The 17996-nt window shown below is 34.7% G+C and overlaps 1 protein-coding gene across 3 annotated transcripts in view; it reads left to right on the forward strand.

Moving 5' to 3' along the window:
- Window positions 1-2253: 2253 nt before the first annotated feature.
- The window catches only part of LOC138697673 (protein lethal(2)essential for life), a 130228-nt gene continuing 114485 nt past the window's right edge, over window positions 2254-17996 (forward strand). For all 3 annotated transcript variants that reach the window (XM_069823123.1, XM_069823124.1, XM_069823125.1), the window contains exon 1: window positions 2254-2897. In XM_069823123.1, coding sequence (XP_069679224.1) covers window positions 2710-2897 — 188 coding nt within the window. In that variant the 5' untranslated portion in view covers window positions 2254-2709. The remainder of the gene's footprint in view (window positions 2898-17996) is intronic.

The following is a 17996-nucleotide window of genomic DNA, read 5'->3' on the forward strand; positions in this document are numbered from 1 at the left end:
TTATTTTCCGCCTTCCTCTTAGTCTCCGCATACGATCCATGTATCCTAATGTTGTATATTTTTTTATCCGATATCTTCTTCCGCCTCTAACTTTTCTCCCGTTCACCATTCCTTCCAATGCATCCTTCTGTAGGCAGTTTCTTCTTCAGCCAGTGACCCAGTCAATTCCTTTTTCTCTTCATGACCAGTTTCAGCATTATTATTTCTTAATCTATTCTTTCTAGCACAGCTTCATTTCTTGTTCTGTCTGTCCACTTCACACGCTCCATTCTTCTCCATATCCACCTTTCAAATGTTTCTAATCGTTTCTCTTCACTTCATCGTAATGTTCATTATTATAGTCCCGTCGCTCTAATTTCCGGCAGCCAATCGCGTTGCAGGTCGGTTACATTCAAACGTGTGCGTCTTGTGATTCGCTGATTCATTTCTTAAGGCTCGATAAATACTTAATATAATCGCCCGCCATTTTAGCTCTTTAGTTGGCGCTCGCAGAAAGCACACGAAGACGTTATTTGCCGCTCAATTATTTGCTGAATTACATTGCGTTTGATTTATTATCATAGGAGTTACGACATGATAATGCTTAACGGTGTTGCAAATAGATTCCTCGTATGGTAGCTCGGCATCGTAAGAACAAAAATGGCGAATGATGCTACCTACCTAGGCTTTATAGAGCCTTCACTTTCTAAGACGTAAGCAAAGAGGAGGAGTCACGCCGGAAATAACAGCGTCGGGACTATAACAATTAATATTAGTGAAAATATTTCCACTGTTTTCCACACTTAAGCTTGCATAAAACATGATAAATTATATTACAAAAAAGTACTAGAAAATTTTGTTAAAATTTCTTTTATATTATCTCCTGGCCTAGTTGCCTCATAAGTAGTGCCTTCTTGGTATCACGTGTGAGGTTCAGACCTGTCTTCGGACAGCTGACTAAACAACAAGAAAATAAAGTCTGTATAATATGGGTGAGCATTCACGAATACTGACGTTTTCTTTAAAAAAAAATAAAGAAAATATGTATTTATAAGTAAGCATGCTAAAGTATGTGTTTAACTCTTAAATTCGCAAAGTATCCTATAGGATACAACAGGTTAATAGGCTATGCTATAATAATTTTAATAGAATAGAAAAAAAATTTGTAGGAAAATTAAAATTTCACAATATTATAATATTGTACAACATATAAAATATGAACACTGCGATAGTTGTTTTCTTTACAGTCCGACACGGTTTAATAAACTAGTGTGAGAAATGAAGTTTTGCCAATTTAAGGGTTAAGTACAAATGTATGCTTCAAGAATTATCCGAAGTAGGCTACTCAAAATTACAAAATTTGCAACTAATTTTAAATGGGCATACGTTTCACTATTAAACTAAACATAATTATGTACTTAATTAATTATCCGACCCTTATAATAAACAAAGCAGTCATTTCTAGTACAAGTTGGTGTAAAAAACATTTACGGATGCTATATGCATACACTAGTGTACACAATATTAATAGGAAATAGACCTATAGTCACAGAACGTAATTTCATATGGATTTTGGTCGTACAAAAATCTAAACATCTCCTCACTCTGAAGCATTTTTATGCCTTAAAGAATGAATGGAATTCTAAGAAATCAATAAGAGGTGCGACAACAGCAGCAGGCGATATCTCTCACTGGAACAACCGCCTGTAATGCACCACTTTTACAAATCCGGAACAAAGCAGTTGTTTCCTCCAAAGGATGTATTTCTTACAACATTCCGGCCATGCTTCTTTCAGTCACTCTGAACTGAAGAACGCTTATTGAAATGCTATGGCATGCAGCTCGGATTGTGATAAGCACCGAATTGGCGTGCTAAAAGTTTTATGAAACTAGTTATAACCTCAAAGTTAGATCTGGCGTGCTTCAAAGCTCGGAATGGATTAGTCAAGAATACTGCGTAGCGTATTTTGAACTCGTGATTATAAAGTTAGCCCACAGATTTCACAGGAAAGGTCAGGATTCGATGGAAAGAAGATAAAATAAACGGAGCAATGGAACAAAAATGTGTGACGTCAGCAATACGTCACAATTCGTCACCACATCCACATGCCCACGTAGAGAACGAAGATGGTAACAAGATGAATGGAAGGCGAGGAGATGGAAATGACCTAAAATTTTGCCACAAGATAAAATCTACAAGTGGGAGGAGACGGCGTGGGTGTGCTGTTTGAATTGCTATACCAAAAACAACAGCGCCACGCTTTCAACCTGTTTCTAGGAGTTTTTTCCACTCTTCCATTTGTGGAGTTGGCGCGGTATTATCGATTACTCGGTGCGCCACGTCACAATATGTGTCTGTCTCTCTCCAGCAAGTAGGATTGTTGCTTGCACCGGCTGGTCGTGCGGGGGGCAGACGGGAGAGAGCTTCATTTTTACGTACTCCACGACCACTGTCGTCGCCGGAGTGTGACTTCACAGAGAGGGTCTGGCATCAGCAGCAGTCAGTCGGCTACAAGGCAGTCCCCCGCATACACTTAAATACTCTACTGCAGCCAGCGCAGTTGGTCATAGAGCTTCGAGGCAGCGCCCGGTAGACAGGTCTCCATATATCGCACTGCGAATTAAAGCGCGTGCTCGAAAAAGGTAAACACAGAAGACTAGTGAAGTGTCTACACCTACGTTGAGTATTCGCGGAGTGGGTTAACTTGTTCGACAAGTAAAGTATTCGAAATGGCCGAGAGTGGAATAAAACGCAACATCCCCATCAAGCTGGGAGACTTCAGCGTCATCGACACAGAGTTCAGCAACATCCGAGAGCGGTTCGATGCTGAGATGAGGAAGATGGAGGAAGAGATGGCACGTTTCCGCTCAGAACTCATGAACAGGGAATCCAACTTCTTCACAAAGAGCACCACCAGGTAAGCACCTATCACAGACCGATGCGATGCATTTGTTTCACTGCAGTAATAATAACATATGTTTGCCGGTTACTATGGGAACGAACCAAGCTTGACTAACGCCATGTGATAATATTTCTATAGCATTACATAGTTATGCATTATTAATATAACTAAAACTACCACCCGGTGTTTATCAATATCTTCGACTTAACTTCTTCCCTTACTATACAGTATATTTTACCAGTTTTGTGAAAAAAAGTGTCATATTTTTTTATTTTCGTAAAGAGGTCACATTTAATATTGCAGAATCACTGTACATCACTAATTTTCTTACATAGTTAAAAAATCACTATGAAATGGACAATGGGACTCAAACGAGTTAATTCGGGTTAATAAATTTTGACACATGTTAGCAACCCGAGTTAACTCGGGATAATAAGGGAAGTAGTTAATTAACATTTGGCTAAGGTTCTATAGCTCATTTAATTACACTTTATGCAATTCTGAAGTATTAAAATTATACTAACATATTCAAATGTTTATTTGTATCTCTGAATTAGCATTTGGCTGGAGCCCTATTTAAGCTTCTATCAACATTGTTTCCTAACTTACATTTGCAAGTGAAATTGCGTAACCGTAAACCACCGCGACTGAAATATTTATTGATGTAAATTAGTCAAGTCATTCTGGTGTGGCAACATAACCAAATAGGTCCTTCGATTCAAGATACATGTTGTAATCCAGCATTCCATATATAATAGTGGAACAGATAACTATCCAGTAGTAGAACGTGTATATTTATCAAAACCATTTTTTGAGAGATACACGGTACCGTACTTCAAGTTTAAAAATCAGTCTTGGTACTTTCTCAAAGTAACCTTGGCAAATTGAAGCACGTGAGAAAATTACTAATCATGAATAATGTATCTTCATGTAACACTGTTTTAACTTTAATGTCAATACGCCTTGCACGACCGACGTCTTAACAAAACAACTCGCCTGAGAAATTATCGACTTAACGTCAACTATTTTACACGCAACTGAAGCAATGAGAGATCAACCGATAAGAAGAGAAACAACAAGCAATGAATTGTTAATTGCATGGAGTGCAGAAATGAAGAGAAGCTGATCCAGAATCTGTCTTCACATACATATAGGTCTACCTATGCATTAGTGAGCTGTTACGAAGCAACTCTATGGATAAAAGGCATAAAGGCAGTACATGCCACCATCCTAAGTGCAATGCATTGGTTTTGTGAGTGTATAGTACATGCTAATGTAATAAGATCTTGGCTAATCAACTTTAAATCCATTACGTAATTTTATTCATTAGGTTTGTCACTTCATCGTGATGAGATACGAACATGTCTTTCGTAAAGCTCAGAGATTTTTCTATATATTTTTTTATTTTATACAAATCAATTTCTTTAACGATATTATTAGTGATTTACTTACTTTTGTTACAACTTTGAACTATTAAATAGAATATCGATATAAATTAATTTAATTATTTATTTAAAATGTCGGAGTATTTCAATATAATATATATTTGTATAATTTTAAATAGTAACTACTTTTAAATATGTACTTCATTAAAACATATTCTTATATCATTTAAATTCTATGGATTCAACATGTTGTGAGAAGAAACGAAATGAGTTTGCCTGTAATAATAACAAAATACAAACGGAAAGATTAAAGCCGGAATGATAATCTTTGAGAATGCTATTGGATGATGCTGAATCAGGCGTACTGAGGTTTAGTTCGTGATATGATTGTGGTGATTAATTTCATATTACGACCTGAGCTGCATTAAGATAACGAACAATATCTCTAATATCCTCTAATACATTTTTGTGAATTAATATTTACTGAACAGTCTCAGAGCTATGTTTGTGCACTCGACATAACTAATAGTTCAGCTAGATAATCGATGGATCGATTCCTGAAAACAGCAAAATATTTCCGGAAACGAACAACAAACCACACAAAAGGAAAACCTGCGGCGTTCTAGCTTTACGTCATATGAATTTAAGAGAAAAACACAATTCAACTTTGTTTTTTGACTCTCCCACAGGCAATGAAAAAATAAAACGAAAAATATCTAGGATATTTGCAGAAACACGAGCCTCCAAGAACACATCAGTCATGTCTCTGAGCGTCCTTGCAACAGGATATCGAGTTGCCCTGTGTGAGTGATGATGTTTATGCAGTGTATCGGATTGCAGTATTTGCACCCCTCTGCCGGCCTTGTTTGGGCACTTCCAGCCAGCCGTCGCTATTATGTAACTTCCGCGTCGTCTCTGCAGAGATAATGAGAAAGCGCAGCCAAAACTATATACCAACACAGACCTGTAAGCAACAGTCTGACAGATGACTTCCCAGAACAGTTGCATAAGTACAGACATTAACACAGTAGAGTAACTTTTTATTAGTAGGACAGCTACAGTTCGTTTTTGCTGTTATCATGAAGTACACAAGGCGAAACAGTAGCCGTATTGTCTCTTTCGAATTACTGTGAAACTAAAATTGAGATAAGCGCTTTGTCACTTGCAGAAGAGACTGTGTTGATAACACGTCGAGTGTACAAGGTGAAGAAGCCGCCGCTGCGGCCGTGTTTTCACTGCAAATTGTTATGTAACTAACGGGAAGATCGTGATAAGATACAACATTTTTGTCACTAGCAAATAAAGGCTGTATCGGCAACGTATGCGATACGCTGGTAGCAATAAAAGGATAAATGGCCTTTTCCTCAGAACGCGACAGAAAGCTTACGGGAATCATTTGAAGGCCATGCATGCAAAAGTAAATGTTGAAATGATACCATGCTATCTCTGATGCTGATTTACTTGTTTGTGGCGTTTTCAATTACTCGAACTGGCGTCTCAAGTAACTAGAATTTTGTATGGAAGTGGGTATAAACTTCACAACTGAATTACATAAATTCTTAATCAAATATAAAAGCATAATTATTAAGGAGTCCTCTGAAGTTAAATATTTACGCATAATTTTCGACAATCGTTTAAAATGGAACCAACACATTAATTACCTTTACAATAAATTACGTAAAATAATATATTATTTTGTTTTATTGAGGAATTACTTGTCAATAAGTTTATTACTCACAATATACTTAACATTATTTCAATCGGTAATTATGTATGGGATTATAGGATGGGGTAGCTTAATTAAAACCAATTTTAATCCACTTCATTTATACAGAAGAAAATAATTAAAATATGTCTTCATAAACCAATTGATTTTCCATCTCAAAAATTGTTTTAGACTTTAATGTTCTTAAAATACGACAAGTTTATTACATTGTATTAATAAAATTCATACATAAAAATCGAAATAACTTTGAATTGTATTCTCATAGTTATGAAACAACAAGTATCAATTAAGATTGTTTGAACCAAAATACAACATTGCTACACTATGTAATCATAGTAGTAATTTAGGCCCAAGAATATACATAAAATGTATAATTAATTGATTAACTAGTGGACTTACTCGTGTTAATTATGTAAGATTTGTGCGGCTTACAACTGTTTCAGTGCTTCACGCACCATCCTCAGAGCCTACTAGATCACGGCGTCATCTCGAACTTCTCTGCTTGTTATGTGGGTGTGTTTGATTGCTGAAAGGTGTTGAAGAGTGGAGTCAAATAGTGTGTGTGTACAGAAATTGAACTGTGTGTTGATAATTTGATCGGGGTGTGTTTTAGTGTGTTTGTATATTTCGTATTGTTCCATTATGTTGTTCTAGTATTGTTGTGAAGTGTCTAGAACAATACGAAATATATAAACACACTAAAACACACCCCGATCAAATTCTCAACACACAGATGAATTTCAGTACACACACACACTATTTGACTCCACTCTTCAACACCTTTCAACAATCAAACGCACCCACATAAAAGGCAGAGAAGTTCGAGATGACGCCATGATCTAGTAGGCTCTGAGGATGGTGCGTGAAGCACTGAAACAGCTGTAAGCCGCACAAATCTTACATAATTAACACGAGTAAGTCCACTAGTTAATCAATTAATTATATTCAAGTGTTAAAAGTAGTGTACGCAAGATTCAAAATGGATAAAATTTATATTTAAATATCCTAATCTTGTCAATTCTAATAGTTCTAGTATTAAATTAAAGTTATGTATGGATTTTATAAATAATGAAAAATTGTAATTTTTAAATTTATATATTCTTATTGTGTAGTAGGCATAAAACAAATTGTAGGTCTATTATAGTCTATACTTCTTAATTTAAATTCAGGAATCAGTCTCTGAGCACTAGTTCTACTCTTTCAGGGGTGAGCTAAAATTTTATCTATTTATATTAGCTATATTTTATGTTACAATTATTAACAAAATAAAATACATGAAGATGTTAAACAATATGTGGAGAAAATCCACAAACTATGGAAATTTCACTTGAAGCAAGTAATGGGATAGGTTCGGAAGTAAATCCCGAAAAAACAAAGTAAATATTTATGTCTCGTGATCAGAACATTGTACGAAATGGAAATACAGTGGATTCCGCTTAATAGGGCCACGTTGGGACCATGCGTTTTGGTCCAATACTGCGGCTGGTCCTTTTAACCGGAAATAGAAACATATATATATATATATATATTTTTTTTTTTTTCCGTGTAAGCTTGGTCCTAATACGCAGCTTTATTGGACCAAAACGCATGGTCTCAATGTGGTCGTATTAAGCGTCTCAAAGAAGCGATGCCAAGATTCGTAGAATCATAAAATTTATACCTAAAGGCTGGTCCACAATAAACCGGGGACGGAAACGAGAACGAGAACGGAAATAATGTTAAAATAAATGTATTTAAATGTGAACATATGCTCACATTTAAATACATTTATTTTAACAATATTTCCGTTCTCGTTCTCGTTGTCGTTTCCGTTCCCGGTTTATTGTAAACCAACCTTAATTCTTCATTTCTTTCTACCGTAGTTCCATCATGGCGGAAATATAAGAATGCGGTGCATTATTTTGTCAAGGTATATATTCCTTTATCGGTCAGATACCCAGCGTTATATTGTCACGCAATAAATTAGAAAAATCCAGAAGGCGGTTTCTCAAGTATGCAAATAATTGGCACTTAACATGACATCATCGCTATTAATCAGCGTCACCACGAAGTGACCTTCGTGCACCAGCGAGTGACCACGTGGTTATGTTTTGCAATCGCACGGACTTTTCCTGGGTTTCGTCACGAAGGAACGAAATCAGTGATGGAGAGATAATGTACGAGAAGGTACATTAAGCGTAACACATCACAATTTATTAATGATAAGGAAGAATTTTTATTACTCATTATCTGTTAATGTTCCTCATTTAATATATTTTCTGGATATTCTTTTCCATAGACGATTATCTTCATAGCGGTCATAAATTAATCTATAGCAATTTATGACAGATTAGAGACATAAAATGTATGCAGAAGACCTTGGCTGTAAACATACTGTAGATACTGAGAAATTCACAATGAAAATTAAACATAACGTAAGCGTTAACTTAAGAATGTAAACGTTACGGTAAAATCAAGAAGTCATACCATCATTCACGATGGGAACATAAACATAACAGCAAACATACTTGGTAACCATGGAAACATAACAACGACGCCATTTCCTCATATCCTGTCGCATACTTCAGCGCTCCACGATTGTGTTCTGTTTCCAAATCACGTAAGCATAAGCATGAAAGTTTGGAGTTTGCAAACTTCCATGTTAACGTCTTACGGTAATGTTAATGTCAGTGTTAATGTGAATCATTGTGAATGATCTCATTTGGTAGCCTGGCCGCAAACTTCTGTGTTTATGTTAGGGTTATGTTTAATTTTCATTGTGAATGGGCCAATGTCGCGAACATCGTGGCAACACTGAACGGTGTCAAATCGGTGTTTAGTGACGCAACGCCAACAGGTCGTGAGATCACTTTACACGTTGCAGTTTACACTAGTCGTGAAATATTAATTCTGTAACTACAGTAGTATTCATTCATGAATATTCAGCTGCACTGCGCCAAGAAAACGTCAAATCCCTGGAGCATTTATATCAGCAAAGAAATCTTATCCAAAATGCTAAAACACGAGTTGCAATTCTTTGGGGTTAGACTTGAAAGTATTAATTTAATAGTAAAAATGTATTCACAAAGCCAAAAATTAGTACAGTAGAGCGTGAGTTATACGTAACCCAGTTCTGATTTGTACGTGATCATCAAGGAGCAGAGTCCTATATAATTAAATATTTTTTTTGCGTGTGATAAAACACAATTAACAAAGTTAAAAATTCTGAACATGAAGTTTCAAGTTTAAAACCCGAATTTTATTTCACATAAAAACACATATTTTCACAAAAAAAAAATGTAAATACATATTTTCAGGTAGTCTATTATAAACACATAAATTTTGGAGTGTTTTTTACTTAAATAATTTTTTGACAAGAACTTTGAAATATTTTAAAACTAAATCAATTATATCACTCAGAAGTACGTTATCTTTTTTAAGAATTCTTGTTGCTTCGTGTTTCTAAGCGCTGTGTGGCGTATCCATGATCCATTTTCGTAATAGTATCGCCTGAAGCTCTGAGAACTGCTAGGCAGTATATCAGTGTAATTGTTAGAGGATAAATTAACGTGGACAAGGAGGAGAGATCTTGCAACACATAATAAATTAGGAATGTTTATTGTTGCTGAAGATGATTTCATTCCATGCTTTGTTTGTGAAACACAACAGATAAGAGATCGGGTATGAACATTATTTAATTTAAACAAATCTCTCGCCTCTCGCTCATGTCTATCAAGTAAGGAAATATATCTTGTTGTGATTCCCTGTTATCGGGCTTCGTCAATCGATATCCTTCAAGATATACAGAAAGATTGTTATTTAAAAAAACGGTTTGGCTTTCCTATTAGCAAATTTAAGCTTTTTGTGTCACACCATAAAAAACTCGAAACATCCAAAAACATGTCTGAAACAAGGAGGTGCGTGCCGTGGAAATTAAACTAGACTCACTACCAGGTTCAGAAGTACAAGTACTAAGGGACAAATTCCAGAATGTGTTTGGGCAAAACAATGAATATAAAAAAAAATGTGTAAAGTTGCTCAAGTATTGGAGGATGTGCCTGTAGGTGAAATTGACGGTGTATGTGTTAGTGATATTCCTCTCTTTAAATATGCACGTCTGACGTCCTGTGATGTGGAAAGATCGTTTTCACAGTATAAGTCATTGCTCAGAGATAATCGGCATGCATTTGTGAATGAGAATTTGGAGGTGATCTTTGTTGTTCACTGCAATTCTCGGCCAACTACTAGCACTCAAGTGTGGTTGGTGAGTACCTAGTAACATTTTTTTTTCAAGCTAAGTAAGGTATTTTTGTTATATTTTAAAAAAATGTTTTTTTTTTATTTTTAGCAAATATTTTCGTACTTTTTAGCACATAAAAAATAAATATATTTAAAATTTTTAACACATAAAAATCCGCTCCCTAGTGATCATGCATAGGTCGCGAGAAAAATTAGATTTAGCCCAACTACATAGAAATTAATTCTAAATTGTATGTAATTAATTTATACTTATATTCATTCTAAAATTATAAGATTTACTTCTTTCTTTTTTCTTGCCATCTTTTTATTTCTCTTCCTTTACTGTAGGCCTGTATCTCTACTTGTTTGACTATCCTTTTTGACTACCTTTGTAAGTCTCTGTAATTGATTCTGCCTTTCTAAGTTCATCCATACCTCCATCACCTCTCTGTTAATCTCTCCGCTAATCTTTCCTTTCTTTCTGAAACATTTTATCCTTGTCAGGGTTTGTTCTCGCCAATTCAATCTTTCACGCGAAACAAACATGGTGGGACTTTTAACGTGGAATTAGCACAATAAAGAACCCCTAATTACTAGTACAAAAACACTTTATACTCATAATCGTACAAACATTTATGCTCGATACCAGATTCGAACGTACGATTACATCCTAAGCCAAGCGCCAGAACTGAGTCTTAACTCTTGCCTTGCCAACGAAGAAATCTGTGCAATAAAATATAAAACAATGACTGTTCCTCTTTGAAGACTGGTTTTAAATTTTCCACTTTAAGGAAATATTTATAGAGGCAATTATCCAGACTTCCGAGTTCATTACATGTTTATGATGAAGAGCCGAGAAGGGAGCGTTGCTAGTTCAAGTTTTGCTCGGGGCAAATAAGGGACCGAAGTCCCCTCTAGTGAAGCGAATTGCAGAATAAACTAAATTGCCTATTTAATAAAAAATCAAAGAGATTAATATTCATGCGCTTTCTGTTTTCAGTCACGTCGTCGGTAACATCGAAACAGCAACAGTGTAAAGTAAATTTAAATGGAAATGTAATTGAAATTTGAATGGTTATCGAAGGCTTGATCTCACTAGCCGTTAAAGACTTGCTGTTCTGTCTACCGGTTTTATAACGATACTAAATTGGGTGTTTTCAGTGAATACATAATGCTTTGGTTTCGGGTGGTCTAATATCGCTTACACGAAAACAGATTCTCAGCTTGAAGGTCGGAAAATCAAAGTTTTTCCCGACTCTTATTTATAATACGAATTAATTTACCACTTTTTGTTTTCAGAAGTCGCAATACAACGTGATAATATTATCTTGGAAAACAGAAAATGACGAGAACTCGAAATAGTCTCAGTTTTGTTCGTTTGTTTTTTTTTTAATAGCACATTTTAGCATAATCATAAAACAAAGAAACTAAATTTTTATTGCAACAAACTGTTGCTCATGACATTAATAAACGATTGATTGAATCTCGACATATCACATACAATCTAGTATAATGGATAAAGAAAACAAGCAATTAAACGAGACTATTCTGTTACAGCAACTGAGAAACTATCTTTTCGTCCGGATAACTTAATGTTTTGATAAAAATGTTTCACGATAAGAATCCTACGTTGAATTGTAACATTTCTTTCTTAAAGTTACTCTGATATCAATTTTACTGCATTCAAAACGAGCTTATCCACGCTTGCTTTCACTGATTAAGAACCACTACACAGAGGATTTGTTGTTCAATGTTACTAGGAACTGGAGGGGAGGTGGAATTACATTAATAGGGTCCAGGCTTGCGTTAAGACTTCCGGGAAAGTGGTCTTCAGCAGGGCTTAGCATTAATGTATAGTCACCACCAAAACTAGAGCACGAATCCGAGTGTGAAGTTTAATACAGTATTCCTTTTACACGTTACACTCCGAGTCTGCCACACTTTATATCCGTTTCCCTTGTTTTTGTCTGCACGCCTAACCTTCGCATTTCATGAACAATGCCGTAGTACAGATGTTTTCCTAACGGGAACTTTGGACGGCTGAATTCCATTTTACTAAAGATTCTATAGTCAGTCAATTTTCAGTGTGTACTTCAAATAAATACGTGAATAAAAGTTCTTAAATGTTGTTAGGATAAATTTAATTTTATGTTTGCACTTCATAAGCTATAAAAATAAATATGAAAAATGAAGGTCACGAAACTGAGACGTTTCATAAAAATCCAATTTACTTGATTATGAAAATGGTATTACTATTTGTAGTATACTCTCTTGAACTGAAAATTCATTTCGCACAAATTTTCATAAAACAGCTGCATATACGTTATAACTGTGTCTTCTTACTTTAGACCGTTAGGGTGAAACCTAACAATTTTCCCTCCGTTATTACATATGCCATTGGATTATAGCGATTTTCTAGTTGTCGAGTTGAATTTTTTTTAGCCAACTTTGTTTCGAATTTCTGTAGTGACAAATGTTAAGTTACTTTCTAATTGTTATGTTGACAACATCGTTTGCGTTTGAAAAGGCTGCCAACGTTCATAAAATCAAAGTTACTAGCAAGTGTTATTTGAAATTTGAACATAATTAATAATATTAATTAAAATCTGTATTTAAAACTGAACTCGGGAGTAAAAAGTTGAGATTTAGAGTTTTCTGGTTGTAAGCTGTTTATAAAGCACATTATCTTTCATTTGGTTGAAGAATTACTGTATGTGAATATGTTAACAGATGATAGGAATATGCTGCTTGAAAAATATGACAATTCTGTGTTCGCAGTAAAAAGTGTGCAATGTACACATTGCGGGTTATCACAATTTTACACCCGGGATCTTTAATTTATATGAATTGTGAATTATCAGTACTTCATAATAAGACTCACTAGACAGAATTCTACCTTCTTAATACTTCACTTCAAAGTTTTACTCACGCGTAACAAAATGTTTTTGCACGATCGTGTTTTTTGTTGTATTTACAGTTATTTTTGTTAGACCATGAAAGTTAGAATTCCCACACACAAACTTGTTGCTAGGGAAACCATTCTTCATAATATAGGGCCAAAGACTATACTGAAAAATACCCATTACAGTGCTCTTATTGTTACTTGGTTACCGTTGCAGTACAGTTTTGCGAAGACTTTGGAATAATATTGCTCTAAATTTTCAATGCAAAATATATTTTATTTGCAATTTTAAAAATATGATCGTGCAGAAAATGTTGTACAATACACGTTTGTGAAGTGCATTATAAAATCTTGGAAAATGAGAAAATCGCTCTGCTCATTTTTTAAACTTTTTCTCGATTTTGTAAAAAACACTTTCCAACCGTGTATCGTAATATACTACTTCCCAACCTTGTATCGTAATGTACTATTGATTAACTGTAATCACTTAACAATAAAGGGGACCAGAGGCCTTCCCTTCTTCTATCTGCTCAGTAGTACAGACTTTGATAAATTTGCAAACAAAAGTAGAAATAATTGGCGGATTAACTGAGTTTTCTCTCTGAGGTTTTCTCCCAACTGTAAGATGAATGTCAGGTAATCACATGGGGAATCCTCGGCTTCATCTCGCCAAATACCATCTCGCTATCACAAATTTCATCGACGCTAAAGAACTTAGTAGTTGATAGAGCGTCGTTAAATAACTGACGAAAATATAATAATAATAATAATAATAATAATAATAATAATAATAATAATAATAATAATAATTGGCTAATTGGAAGGTTATTCAAGTAATAGTACTACAGAACTTTTCGCTATTATTTAAAAAAATGTGTTTGGTTTTTATAGTTTGTACTGGTAACTACATTATTTACCAATGTGTAAAGTTTCAGTTTGAGTGTCAATCTTTTGTTTTTGGAAGTCTATTCAAGGAATTGAATTTAACGAAAGATATTGTCCTGGCTCCATAATATCAGGAAATGGGTACGTGTACAATTAGAAATTACTTTCGCTCAGCTGTCGAATGATGATAATTTTACCAATATAATCTACAGCACTTAGAAACACGCAAGGCACCCTCAGAAGGGCCTCTGTACCTTATATAAGCCTACCCATAGGGAAGGATATGAGCCTATTGATTTCAGAACATGCATGATTGGAACAAGAATTTGAACTCACGACCTTGAATGTGTTCTGTCTTGTTTGACCTAGCTCACTGCGAATCTAAATCATATTAAAACCGGTTTTGGGCAATTTTTCACTGCGCACGTGCAAGCACTTGATATGTGCTTTGTGTGACCCTGCCTAATGCAATGCTCATCCGGGTCTGGCCCGGTGCCATTTCTTAACCAGGTATGACGTAATCAGGTCTCTTGAATTGAACTGATATAATCTCTTGCAAGGGGCAGTATCTATTTTCTCGCATAATGCACTTAAGAAAGCAGGATTCAGAATAACTGCAACAAAATGTGATTATATACGCTGCAGTATCCATTTCACACGTGTAAATTTAGAATGATTGTTTTGATCGGGGACTCTAAATTTCAGTTTCATATTAAGACAAAAAAATAACTTACGGTTTTGCTAGGATTCTTTTCCAGTATACAGAGTGGAAGTAAAATAGCCCTGCAGAGTTTCAGAACGAATAGCCCATGTTGTATGTAGGCGTAACAGAAAGGTGTAATACCATATTGGTGGAAAGTTCATAGTTTTCTCAGAAAAAAATGTTTTTTTCTCAAATATTTAATACCCTCTTATTCGGTAACTATTGCGAGTAGGATTGTTATTTTTGTCCATATCGATAGAAAATCTAATAAACAATCATTTATCCATTTGGCGTATTTCAGTAGCATGGACGGTTTTTGTGTAAATTTAATTTAAAAACCACTAATTTCAAGCCACAGAACGATGCAACCAGATTGCAACGTTGTAGCCAGAGAGGGAGGTGGGAAGTAGTTCACTAAGGCAGACAGAGCTGAGTTCGTTGACCTGTTAATCTGTATTACGAGAAGAAAGAAGAGTTGCTAGCGGCGATGTTGCCGGACTGATGAAACTTCCAACTTATATTTTAATTAAGCGTGTATTTAATCACAAAATGTAGTAATTATAGATTTTATATTCATTTAAGCGTACCCTATCGTTCCTTTCAATCTGCATTATTATTTCACCTTCGCCCTGTATAGACACGAAAAATCTTTCAACAATAATTATATTTTATTTTAAAATTCGCTCAAATACCTTGACTTAATATTTCATCTACCTTAAAAACCTTGGACCAATTACTTATTTCTCCATACTATTAAGTGAGCATTATAAGCCAACATTACATACATACATACATACATACATACATACATACATACATACATACATACATACATACATACATACATACATACATACATACATACTAGTAATTGAAATGTCTGAACATGTCGCATTATGCAAAGCAACAGCTTAGAACAAAACGCACCTAGTGACAGAAAAAATAATTTTCATGTCCTTGCTGAGAATCAAACCAGTCGTCTGGATCTAAGGTTGATTGACACTACACCTCTTCCTCCCTTTCCTATCCGTTCAATTAAGTGACGTGTTCTCACTGTAGCTTAGTCTTCAGGATATATTCAACAAAACAGTTTTTTTTTTTTTTTCATTTTCAGCATATATGCCTAGAATCCTTAATAACACATCTCTATCTTGACAAAATACTATTTGCCTCCATCAAACATAGCGCCCTCTAGAAACATTTGAATATCGTTCTGCGCAAATCTGTTATACGAGATCTAGAATCTTTGATGCTTTGTATCTCAAATTCAAGGTTTTGCAGTTTAAGATTTTGTTCCTTAGAACACCTCATTTCACAAATTCATTTCATTACAGTTATTTATGCGTATTTTAATGTCTCATTCTTCTCTATTTTTTTTGTGTATAATTGTTACCAATATCTCACGAGATTATGGGTGCTGCCAAAATAAAAATGAAATATTTTCCGTACAAGTTAGGTTATAGTTTGTTGTATAGGCCTAGGTTATATTTAGAGCCTGGATATTTAGGCATTTATAACAGTTAAAGTAGTCAGGCAAAAAAAGGCAATAAAAACGTAAAAAGGCACAATAATCTTTGAAAAAGGCATAATATATTTTAGCAATGAATTTAAATTATATCAACATAACTCACATAATATGTACTTCGTAGGTGGTACATGTTGACTTATAAAATACTTTTTTCTCGTGATTAACTGTCTTTTCACAAACTTTACATAACAAAATTGTTCCATCGGTTGAAAACACATGGGCTCCAAATTCACTAACGTACTTAAGCATTCTAGCTAACCGATCTTATACCTTCTGTCACCCGAAAATAACTGACTGTTCCTCACTAAAATTTCTTTCTCCTACAATAATAAACACGTGTAGCACAAAATTATAACAGTAATATTTGAAAATATGAAAGCAAACGATTGAAAATATGCTTAATATTTAAAATTATAAAGCTGATTGTTGGTATCATGACAATATTATTTGTAACTGTGGATTGTCGATCATTATTCATATTACACCAATAGTATTAAAGCACGATTATTAGCAGATTAAGCAACGAAATAAATTACTTTTATTTATTTGTTTCAAATATTTAAATTTCATACACATTACATTACAATTAATTATAAAATTGTAAATAAACAAGAAATATTGCTTTAAAATGACAAAAAAAAGGCATTTATCAGTAAGAAACACCTTAAAAAGGCAAAATAAAAATTGACCCTATCACTTTGATTTACTCCAAAACACATTTATATCTATGCAAATAATGATTTACTTGCACCCAGTAAAAAAGGCATTTTGCCAAACATCCGGGCTCTAGTTATATTATTTACCCTAGTTTAATACAAGCACAAGCAGGGAAAAATATCATGTTTTCTTTATTAATTTGGCAATGTACGTAGACCAGTGCAATTAATCAAGTCCCACTCTCAAGTATCTGTCAACAAACATCCACCATGAAAAGAAAATAAAAAAACGAAGAGATACCAACAAAGCAGTCTGGTTTTTGTACTTGAACAACATGTATTGCTCGTCATCTGTTCTGCTGCCCATTATCAGCTATACAGACATAAACAGCGCCATATTAAATCTTTTTACATACAATGAAAGATGTCCTTCCCGACAGTGATGACGTAAATCACTGTATTAACATTGAAGTCTGACCAAAACATATTTGACTATGACATTAAGCGTTTGTTTGCACTTCTGTACCTGCACGAGTTGGCACTCACGGAAATCTATCGTCGCTTGTTCGTTTAAAGCCAATGTTAAGACAGCTGCCATAGGCACTTCGACGTAGTGTGTTTGATACCTTTTAAGGTGAGAGCAGTATGCATAGAACAGGTGTAGGTTCTTCTCTCGTGCCTAGATTAACAACGTATGAGAATTATACCTCCGTGTCTCCTATGTACTTGTCTGGAGTAAACATTGATTTTAATGTAGTGTGCTGCAGGCGAAGTCTAAGTCGTTTGGAATAACGGCAGAGAATTCAAATATTGCTATAGGGAATATTTATACAGAATGTCCCAAAAGTCTCCATACATAGGAAATATGAGTTCAAAATAAAAATGTCACACAGTGTGCTCAATATGATAAACCCGGTCCCCAGATCAAACACCTTGATTTTTACTTCTGGAGTCACCTTAAGTTGCAGGCCTACCAGGAGGAAATCCAGGATTCTCAACATCTGAAAGATGTCAGGAGAAAACAAGAAATATCACGAAACATCATTATCGAGAAAAAGAAGTTTTAATACTTGAATATTCCTGGTTTTTAATCAATGTACCAAATGTCCAA

This window comes from Periplaneta americana, chromosome 4 (genome assembly GCF_040183065.1).
Source record: "Periplaneta americana isolate PAMFEO1 chromosome 4, P.americana_PAMFEO1_priV1, whole genome shotgun sequence".
NCBI lineage: Eukaryota > Metazoa > Arthropoda > Insecta > Blattodea > Blattidae > Periplaneta > Periplaneta americana.